At 35.5% G+C, this 11157-nt stretch overlaps 2 protein-coding genes across 2 annotated transcripts; both read left to right on the plus strand.

Moving 5' to 3' along the window:
- The first annotated feature begins 334 nt into the window (after positions 1-334).
- On the plus strand, positions 335-4711 carry LOC149563273 (expansin-A4-like). The gene is made up of 3 exons (XM_089826622.1): positions 335-1576; positions 2123-2441; positions 4129-4711. Exons 1-3 carry the CDS (start codon positions 1438-1440, stop codon positions 4430-4432), a joined length of 762 nt encoding a protein of 253 aa, XP_089682748.1. The 5' UTR covers positions 335-1437; the 3' UTR covers positions 4433-4711.
- Positions 4712-7890: 3179 nt separating this feature from the next.
- LOC149563274 (expansin-A4-like) lies at positions 7891-10512 on the plus strand. The gene is made up of 3 exons (XM_089826623.1): positions 7891-8197; positions 9574-9892; positions 10041-10512. The coding sequence occupies exons 1-3, from the start codon at positions 7912-7914 to the stop codon at positions 10348-10350; spliced, it is 915 nt and encodes a 304-aa protein (XP_089682749.1). The 5' UTR covers positions 7891-7911; the 3' UTR covers positions 10351-10512.
- The last annotated feature ends 645 nt before the right edge of the window (positions 10513-11157 follow it).

Below are 11157 nucleotides of genomic sequence, written 5' to 3' on the forward strand. Positions count from 1 at the left end.
GAAGTTTTATGAATAATGTATATATATATTAAACATAATCTATATATCTTAAATATTAATCTTACATAATTTATTAAGATAAATAAATTAATAGCAACATATCTTTATTCATTTTATTTAATTAGGAAAATAAAATTGTCATATAAAAAGAATTTAGAATATCAAATTTCCACAATTTTTTATTATAGATTATGTGATTTTTTTTTCATCAATCTACCTTAAAAACCTCACACAATCCACTTTAAAAATCTCACTATGCAATATTAAAAGAAGTTCGATTCAAGAACCAAGTCTCTCTTTAAAAGAATGGTGAAGTGCATAGAGTGGTTACGACTTAGTTTATGTCTCTTGACATAAAAATAATGGCCGCAACATTATAGAAAATACTAGATTTAATGACTGAGTTTCTCTGTGCATGGGTAGCTAAAATGCATACAAGTAGTTGTGAAGTATAGTTTATGCCTCTCAACGTTAAAACAAAGCCCCATCCCTACCTCCATTCAATCTTGAAGATAAGATGGTTTTTCTATCTATTATCAAATGACCTAATTTGGCCGCATGGCTGTATGGACCAAATGTAGTCTACTCAGGCTATTGCTGGGCATCCACGCAATTTGAAATTGACTGTGATTTCCAATGTTAGTATTGCCATTGCGGATTTCCACTTCATAAGGGACAGTGTAAGATCAGTTTATTAACTGTTTTTAAAATTATAATAACTACTGAGCTGCTACTTGGTCAGGTGTTTGTAATTTTGAAAAGTACAGGTGCATTGCTGATAGAAAATTGGCAGGGCAACATTCAAAACATTTCTATTTTCTTTAAAAGATGGGAAAATAAGTGTTTGCTATTGAAAATTCGAGAGAAATATTGATTCTGGAGGAACTTGGAAGGTTATGTTACACAAGGCAGCCAACAAACAATTCGCTGTAAAATTAACGAAGCGGGTCAAAATGAAATTTATACCGGCAGGTGTAGGAATTCCAGGCATCGGATGAAATAATCTTTCCCAGCTTCGACATGACCCCAGAGCCTTCTTATTCAAGTGAAGAATATGATACTTGAGGAAAGGCAAAAGTAGGAAAGGAATCCAGGGCAAACTAAAGAATATTGTGCCACCAAATTTGAAGCGAAGATGCTGGAAGGGATTTCTTTTTCCGAAAGCAATTACAAAAGCGAATTATCCAGCGTTGTCATGAAGAATCTCTGTAATATGAAACAAACCTAAAGCTGCCTTTCCTCTGTAGTTTGCCTCCATTGAATCCATCCTTTCCTTCGCAAATGGATATATACTCTTCAGTAATTGCAAGGCAAGAATAAACATCATTAGCCCACTATATCTGCTCCGAAAACACTTTACCCCATTATACTACAAATCTACCTAGAATTTCATGTGGGTGTCTGTAACATTTCATTGGCTAAACTCTTAGGGACGCCATGAGAGGTACTCTCTGTTACTTGCTCTGTTTTTCATGGTTTTTGAGCTGCTCGGAAGCTGCTGTGTACAAGGAAGATGAGGGGTGGAGCAAAGCAAATGCCACATTCTACGATGGATTCGATGCCTCTGTCACCATGGGTACTTATTTGTCAATTTTTTTAAGGAAATGCTTCTTTAAACAATCTTCTTTCTTCCTTTTTTTTTTTGGACAAGTAGGAGATATTTTCCACATCAAGGTAAATTGTCATATTGCTATGGAGTTTTTGAGTCAAATTTATTGACCCAGGTTTCATAAATAGTAGTTCACACGAACCCATGGATAACTCAATAACTAATTATCCATTCATTCTCATTAGAGATGGATTAGTGTGAATCATTAATCATTATCTATTCATTTTCATTGAGAGATAGGTTCGTGTGAACCATTATTCATTATTCATTCATTCTCATGGAAGCTAAATTCGTGTGAACCACTATTCATTATCCATTCTCACTAGAGATGGGTTCGTATGACCACTACTCATGAATTAATTTGACTCAAAAATTACACAGTTAAATTCGAATAGCAATATCATAATCCCATGTATTTGAATAGCAACTTAGAAACCCCTGTTTCTCCGAATGTTCCCTGCCATTGATTGTTTAGTTTTGCCCAAATTGATTTGTGTGAAATGTGGTATGCAGCGGGTGCGTGTGGTTATGGGAACTTGTACAAGCAAGGGTATGGAACGAATACGGCGGCTCTGAGCACAGCGCTGTTTAACAGCGGAATCGCATGCGGAGCGTGCTTTGAGATTCAGTGCGTGGATAACACAGAATGGTGTTTGCCCGGCAATCCATCGGTGGTAATCACGGCCACCAATTTTTGCCCGCCTAACTATGCTCTCGCGGCCAACGATGGCGGATGGTGTAATCCGCCTCTTCCCCACTTTGACATGGCCTTCTCCGCCTTCCTCCAGATTGCCCATTGGAATGCGCGTATCGTACCCATCCATTACAGAAGGTAACCTCCTAAGCCCCCTATCAGGTTTAAAAGTTTAAACAACTACAACATGCTACTTATTATTTTTTATGTCTCTGTTAGTTGTTTATTTTAGAAATCGGACTCATATTTTTTTGTTTACTGTATATTTTGTTGTGACATTACAGTTAGTTTTATTATTAGTGAATTTAAATAACATTTGTCTAGATGGTTCTTCTGAATTCACACATCTTTTAGTCCCGTCTTTCTTACTTTAATATGGCCTTCTCTATCTACCTGAAATCCTTCCATTACAAAAGGTAACCCATTCTGCGTCCTAAGCCCTCTACCAGAATACAAGAATAATCAGCCATGTGTTGCTTCTTATTTGAAAGATCTATACTGGTGGTTTGTTTTTAATAAGTTTTGTCTTGTTTAGGTGTTTTATCTGAAATAACACATCTTTTCATCATCGAACTTGAACAATGTATTCTTAACTTTGACTTTTTAGATGGTTCCTCTGAAATAATACTTATCTTTTCATCCTCTTTCTCACTTTGGCATGGCCCTCTCTGCTTTCCTTATGAATCCTACCTGAATGCAGACATCACACCCTTCCATTAAGAAGGTAAACCTATCCACCTGCTAAATCGTCTGTCAAGGTATAAGTTTAAACAACCATATGTTTCTTGTTAATCTTTTCATTCATCCAATAGTAACAGCATATTTTAACTTAAACTTGTTTAGGTGGTTCATCTAAAATCACGCATATATTTAAACCCACCTCTTCCCCACTTTGACATGACCTTTTCTGTCTTCTTGCATATTGCCTACTGAGATGTAGGTATCGTATGAGCTCTCTACCAGGGTAAAGTTTTAAGTTTAAACGGTCCTATGTTTTTATTTGATACGTTTATGTTGGTTCTTCACTTTTAGAAGTGCAATCATCTCTTCATCTATCAGATTTAGATGTCACATTATAAGCTTTCTCTTGTGTAAGGGGCTCATTTGAAATCACATCCATGTCTTTTCCCTCATCCAACTTCTAACAACAAATTGGAAGTTTCACTCACATCTTTTCATTCGTCCAACTTTAACAATATTATAAGTTATGCTCACATCTTTTCACTCATCTAACTTCAACAACATTTTCTAAACCCATTTCTTTAGGTGGCTCATTTGAAATCACACACATCTTCTCCACTTTCACTAGACCTTCTGCACAGATTGTCCACCAGAATGTGGGTATCATACCTGTACAATTCAGAAGGTAATATCTGTCCACCAAGCCCTCAATTAGGATAAGACTTTAAATAGTCACATGTTTCTTGTTATTCTACAAGTCTGTGTTGGTTGTTTACTGCTGTAGCAATCTCTTCATCTATAACATTTAAACAACACATTATATGTTTTGTCTTGTTTAAGTGGCTCATCTGAAATCACATACACATATTTTTATTTATCAAATTTTAACGACATACTCTAGACATTAATTTGTTTAATTGCTTTTTTCTTCTATCAAGTTTAAACAACACACTCTAAATTTTGACTTGTTTAAGTAGCCCATCTGAAATCATCCCATCTTTCAAACGGACCTATCTATTAATAATCATATTCATATGAATGATCTAAACAAGATATGTTATTGGGACTATGATCTGATTCACCTTGAACCCCAAATGTATGTTTGATTGCAGCAGGAATCCTGATGAGATGGGTTTTGTTGCAGGGTGAGGTGCGAGAAGGAAGGAGGAATGCGGTTCACAATCCATGGGAATCATTACTTCTACTTGGTGCTGATAACGAATGTTGGGGCGGATGGAGAAGTGGCGGGGGTGAAGGTGAAGGGCTCTCAGACGGGATGGCTGGATATGAGCAGAAACTGGGGCCAAAATTGGCAGAGGGAGGCGAACCTGGTAGGCCAGGCTCTCTCTTTCGAGGTTACCACCAGCGGCGGGAGCAGGGTCACATCCTATAACGTGGCCCCTCCCAATTGGCAGTTTGGCCAAACATTTGAGGGAAAACAACTCTGACAACTTAACATCTGCTGTATTTTCTCCTAGTCTCAGAGCTCTTTTCAAACACCTGCGTCCCTGGTTTTTTTGTAGAGAAAGCTTTGTGATTAGAACTGGAAATAATATATTTTCACAGTATATTGTTTCTCTTTTTGGATGATTATTCTATGTGATTAGAATTGGGGATCATGGATTTGTTAAAAAACGAGTGCTTGTCAAAACACTACATTTTATTGTTGGGCAAAGTATTAAATGTTTAGATACTAAATTAATAAATTGGAGGGGTATTTAAAAGTATACAGATTTGAATTGTTGATTGTACTCTTTTGGAGTAGGGTCTCTTATAGTAGAATTGGGTTAGTCTATGGTAAAGACAAGGACTTGATATTTTTTTTCTTAAATTCAATTAAACGTAATTTTCTATAAGTAATATGTGGCATGTACTTTTAAATTTTGAAGATAAGAATAAGACTTATAATACTTTGAATTTAGTTTATAATCTTTCTCTCATGCACATGTGCACACATTATATTTATAATACTTTGAATTTAGTTTATAATCTTTCTCTCATGCGCATGTGCACACATTATATGTATGTGTGTGTATTTCCTTACCTTTGCTTATCTCTACCTTTCTCTGTATCCCAATCTCTATTTCTTTGTCTCTCCCCATCTCTCCTTCATATCTTTATTTCTCTATATCTTCCCTCTTCTCTATTAAGTTCCCTTCCCTTGTATGTTTGTCACCCATGTCTCTTCTCTCTATTTATTTTCATCTCTCTCTCTCTCTCTCTCACACACACACACACAAAAAAAACAAAAAAAAAACAAAAACAAAAACATGTGGATTAAAATACTTTGTGCCCTAAATTGGTTACAAGGGAGTTGTGTGTCTCCTAGAGGGCCCTCCTATGCATGATTATATCAACTGCCACCAAATTGTAGACATATAAAGCATAATTAGATAGCATGTAAAACCCATGAGCTAAGCACAAACAATGCTTTCCATGGGGGTAATTAAACTTCTTATGATAGGTAACTATGGATTGCTAAAGGTGAGCCGCAAATATAGAATGTCAAGACACAAATCTTGTGACACTAGAAGATATGGGGCTTGTTGACATTGTGGTAGAGAGTTGAGTCACCTTTTGTAGGCATCCTCATTCATACATAGAGAATAGTGAAAAAATAGACTTCCATGGGGACAATTTTGTTTTGTGCTTTCTTCTTCCTAGTAGTGGCATGAAGAAAGGGAGTCCAAATTATGTTGTGATGCTTGGAACATAACTAATAAAAGATAGTGATATTTTGCATAAATAATTTACATGAATTCAAATATGGAATCAAAGGATGATTTTGCATGTAGACAAATTTATAGAGCTAGGTCAATGTAGAAGACATATTCGACACAAGCTTGTGATGAAGAAAAATTCTTATAGTCTCATGGCAAGGGAAAACATCAATTCATGATAGTTGTGTAAACAATAATAGTTTTTATTTATTAAAAGTGTAAAATGCATGATATAGAATACATAGTGGGGAAAATTAGTTCCTTGATCAACTAAAATAAATGCATTTGTGAAATTTCTCATGAATCGAAGGAAGTACAATCCATGGCAATGAGTGTTCTTTGAGGCCATGAGTGTTCATTCTATATAAACCTACTCTATATACAATCGATGTATTTATATAGTGAGATTTGTTAATTGGGCCTACAAATAGAAGGTTGACATCTTCCATACATGTATAATGCACATACATGTCCAGATATACAAGGAGCATCACACTTATATGGTGCTAGCTTTATGACATGACAAAGTAGTGCCAAAAGTAATCAACATCAAATGTACTATTTAGGATCTTTGGCTACACAAAGTTAACTATAATGGCTACTAATATGCCTCCCCTATTGGTCAACACCTTTCCTAGAGGAATGCTAATTAGATTTGTGTAACTTTTTGGTGGTCATAATACATTGCTAACACACAATTACGAGGGCATCTATACACATATTGTCAGATGTAATTGTCAAAACTAGCCAAAGCTTAAACTCTCAATTTTTTGTTGTTGCAAAAATATAATGTACCATTAAAGAACTCAAGGTGTACAATTACTTCACACTCCCCCCTAATGAAGAGATGCCCACACAACTTTGATTTAGTCTAAGATCCACAATGATGATAAAGACTAGTTAAGATCCACAATTAAAGGAAATACCAAAATTCTAATTGTTCAATTGAGGACCAACTCTCATGATTTGAGTGTTAAATTGGTGGATGGACAATACCCAAAGAGGTGTGGGATGAAAGAACCTATAATTTCCACAAAAGACAGTGGTGGAAATTGAATGACATTATCAAAGGGTGTGCAACATACAAAGATTTCAGGGATCAATATGAAAACAACTTAAAGATAAACAGTTTAAAAGAACCCTTCGAAGAGATGAGATTACACACAACAAGAACTTCCTTATTTCTAATCTACAAAAAAAATCTACTCATAAAAAAATTAGCATGCAAATTAATTTGTTTTTCATGTCCCTTAGACTATTGGTCTCATAGATATCATTAGGATTCCTTCATTTATTTATTTAAATATCCTAAATCTTTTTATGATAGATACATGCATAGATGTGTTTGAATCCTTTAGGGTCTGTTTGGTTCGTGGAATTTAAAAAACCTGAATTTCTACAAACTTTGGTTTAGCCAAATCAAGGTTTTGTATATCTTCATTCTAATTTCTGGGATTTTACTGAAACCGTTTGTTTTACTCGGAAGATGCGTGTGAAGACACATTTTTATGTGTAAGCTTGGAGTTGAAGGCAAATTTCAAAAAGTAGTCCAATCTATTGTTTTTACGCTCCTTAAAAAACAAAACCAGGGTTTGATTTTCAATTCCAACTTTTTTTAGAAAGTTGGAAAACCTAGTTTTGAAGCAAAATTGAAAGTCCCGTATGCTAATTCCATTTTGCAAATTTTGAAACAAACGCACAAATTTTCAAATCCGAATTTTGAAAAAGCCAATTCCTATCATCTTCCAGGAACCAAACAGACCCTTATAGTAGAAGAACCTTTACTTCTTAAATAAACCTCTAACTCACAAATGAGAATTTATGTTTTCTAGTTATTAGTGACTCACTATTAAAATCATTACAATGCCTTCATTCTTTCGTTTAAGCATCCTAGATTTATTTACAACAGATGCTTCCATAGATGTGCATGAATCCTTCATAGCAGAACAACATTTACATCGAGTTTAGTGAACCTCAACTCACAAACCAGATTTTATGTTTTCTCGTAATGGGTGCCTCACTACATTGTCCTGTCTGAGAAAGCTACTCTTGATCCGTAGAACAACAAAATTCTTGACCACGCATACCCGCAATCATCGGGAGTTGAATCGAGGAAGCAAATCTGCCGGCCACTAAACTCTTTTGGGCCCCTCATCTTCTCCATTCTTGTTCTCTCATGGGGTTTTTCAGATATCAAGATAAATGTAATGAAGTACTGGGCTACTATAAATCATGCGCGGGAGTCCTCAAAAGCCGTGATGATGTGCTTAAGTTCCCGCCTATCCTATAATATGCTCTTCTTCTTCTTCCTCCTCTCTCTGCCTCGTCCATTTTCTTGTTTTGGGATGGATTTTCGTTTAAGGATCATCTTTTGCTTTGTCATACTGGCCAGATTGAAGCAGGGAGATTGTTATAAAGAGAAGGGGACTTACAATGGGTGGAGCTATGCTTATGCCACTGCCAATGCACTAGCAGATGATTCTGACACTATTGGTAAAGCCCTGCCATTTTATGTTTGAAACCTTTATGTTCATGTTAATGTTTTGGCTGAATGCAAAACCCTCGATGCAAAATGAGGTTTTGAGGAATAAGAGTTATGGTTATGCATTGAATGAATGCATGAGTTATGACGAAGTCTAGAGATTTAACAAGGGATCAAAAGATGTCTAAGTTGGTATGTTTTCATGTTGTTTCTTTTGTTATGAATCTTTGTGAAGTCCTTTTTTTAAAAATAGGTCATTCAAATTGTTTATCTTTGAATTTTTATCAATTTGATTACGAATATCTTCATACACTGCTGCACATTCCTTAAGAAAACGTTAACGTTGACAATATTTAACTGTTTAAGGGATCAAATGATGTCAAGTTAGTATGTTTTCATGTTGGGTCTTTTGTTATGAATATTTGTGAAGTCTCTTTTTTTCAAATAGTTCATTCAAATTGTCTATTGTTATCAAACTGATTAGATATATCTTCATACACTGCATAATCCTTAACCAAATGCCATTCAGTTTCTACTCTCTGATTAGGGATATCTTCATACACTGCATACTCCTTAACCAAATGCCATTCAGTTTCAGTTTCTACTATGCCCTTGTTGAAATACAAGATTGTAAATCCTTTCTTTTCAGTCTGTTTTAGTCTACTTGATATAAAAAAGAAAAGAAACTGAGGAACAGAGAGATGAAATATTAGCTCAGTTAATTCAAAGAACAAATGGCTGTGAGTTTTGGCAAGTATTTGTCTTTAACTAACGGACTGTGAAAACCTTACGTACTCTAAAGAGGAAACTGTTAGCAAAAATGTGTTTGGAAAGGTCAATCACTGTTTGTGCTGCCTTTCTTTAGGCATGTACTTCAATTTTGACAAAAGTTCATTTTTTTCTCTTTTCCTGTCATTCTCATGTAAAATTTTGAGTAGCCAAAATCATATTTATATGGAGTAATTCGTTTCTGTTTCTTTTATGTAGAATTATGAGTAGTTAAAATTATATTAATATGGACTGATATACATTATTCATTAATAAGAGTATGTGTTTATGTTTATAGTTCTTTTGTCAAAAGTTAAGGACTGGGAGATATCTATTCTGTTGAAGTAATTGAAAATATAATTCTAATCAAATTTCTGATATTGTACTTTCTCATATTTGAACTTGATGGATGTAAACGAAAGAACATATTGTCCCCTTGCCAATTGTGCTCAAACAATTGAACTGCAACCTTGAGTAATACTTGAAAATTGTAAGAGATGTAAACCATTTGACTCTCTAAAGCTATATATATTTCCCTCTATATTTTATATAAACATTTTATTCTACATTGAAGATTATTTTCTAAATTGCCTTGTTATACCTGTGGGAAATGACACAGCCGGAGCATGTGGGTATGGAAATGAGCAGAGGCGGGGCTATGGAAGCAACACAGCAGCAGTGAGCACGGCCCTGTTTAACAATGGCCTGACCTGCGGAGCATGCTTTCAGATCCGCTGCGTGGATGACCCGCAGTGGTGTCTGACGGGCAGTCCATCGGTGGTCGTAACGACCACCAATTTCTGCCCACCAAACTACGCCCTGCCGGGCGACAATGGTGGGTGGTGCAACCCACCACGCCACCACTTTGACATGGCGCCACTTGCATTTGAGCGCATCGCCTTTTGGAAAGCTGGCATTGTACCCATCCAATATAAAAGGTAATTTATTTTCAATTGTTAGATCATTCAACATTTGAAATTAGTCATTTGGCAAAATGTATACCCCTCAATCCTTGAGGAAGAGATTTCAATGTAATGATTTATGTTTCATTAACGGGTAGCTAAAAGTTCTTTGTGACTTGTGCAGAGTAAAATGCCAGAGAGAAGGCGCAGTGCACTTCACTATTGAAGGCACATACTTTTTCTTCTTGGTGGTGGTTACAAATGTGGGATCAGCAGGGGATGTGGTGGGAGTGAGTGTAAAAGGGTCAAAAACAGGGGGGTGGGTGATAATGAGCAGGAACTGGGGCCAAATATGGCACTGCAATATCAATCTCATCGGTCAGTCTCTCTCCTTCGAGGTCACAACAAGTGATGGTCGACGCCTCACTTCTTATGCTGTGGCTCCGCCTCAATGGCAATTTGGCCAGACTTTTTATGGGAAACAATTTCTATAACACACAATCTAATCTAAAAACATTTAGATTATAATTTATATAACAACTTTTATAAACATATATAGAGACGGTATGATTCCACATCACAATGTAAAGTTTATTAGAGCTGTATAATACAAGGTATATTGCTTTGGATGCTTGCAGTTGCAGTAGTCCCTCAAATTGCTCATTTTTCTTTCTGTTTACGTTTCTTTTTTTGGAAAAGATTACAAGTTAATGATGTGGGTACGACATTACCCAAATCCAAAGTCACATGATTTTGCTGTACAAATGCCTTATTTTGTGGGCCATATTATCCGTACATGATGGAATCATCATTGATTCAAGTTGCGAATCGATTGAGTTCTAAGTTTCCATATGGAACATTCAAGGACGTGCTGCTGATTGTTCAATCAGGCAATAAGTAAGTTCAATCAGAACAATTTTTTAATAACTTGTGTTTAATATGTTTTTCAATATTAGAATTTCTGAGATAACAATCTAATAATTGTTGTTATTTGAAATTGTATCTTTGCTCAACCTAGTTCAATATTTTAAAGACATTGTGAGAGTGATTTTCCAAGTGTGGGACTTTGTTAACTTGATATCAAACCTCAAAAAGAAATGGTTCATTTCTCAACCAGGTTTTTTTATTGTTCCAACTCAGCATAAATTAAAGCTATTGTCTATTCCTACTCTAATAATTCATAGAAAAAAGGACGACATTACATGATGGTTCACAAAGATTTAATTGATTTATTTGCTTGTTCGTAGAAGCACATGGAACTCATAAGAGGCTATGAACTCACACAAATCTCTACTTTCACT

Source organism: Cupressus sempervirens, chromosome 4, assembly GCF_028749045.1.
Source record: "Cupressus sempervirens isolate cs-2001-9-10 chromosome 4, ASM2874904v1, whole genome shotgun sequence".
Taxonomy (NCBI): Eukaryota; Viridiplantae; Streptophyta; class Pinopsida; order Cupressales; family Cupressaceae; genus Cupressus; species Cupressus sempervirens.

Coding starts and splice junctions, on each gene's coding strand:
- LOC149563274 (XM_089826623.1), top strand. CDS start 7,912: ATGAAGTACTGGGCTACTATAAATCATGCGCGGGAGTCCTCAAAAGCC. Junction 8,198..9,573: donor AGATGATTCTGACACTATTG/GTAAAGCCCTGC, acceptor GAAATGACACAG/CCGGAGCATGTGGGTATGGA. Junction 9,893..10,040: donor GTACCCATCCAATATAAAAG/GTAATTTATTTT, acceptor TGACTTGTGCAG/AGTAAAATGCCAGAGAGAAG.
- LOC149563273 (XM_089826622.1), top strand. CDS start 1,438: ATGAGAGGTACTCTCTGTTACTTGCTCTGTTTTTCATGGTTTTTGAGC. Junction 1,577..2,122: donor CGATGCCTCTGTCACCATGG/GTACTTATTTGT, acceptor TGTGGTATGCAG/CGGGTGCGTGTGGTTATGGG. Junction 2,442..4,128: donor GTACCCATCCATTACAGAAG/GTAACCTCCTAA, acceptor GTTTTGTTGCAG/GGTGAGGTGCGAGAAGGAAG.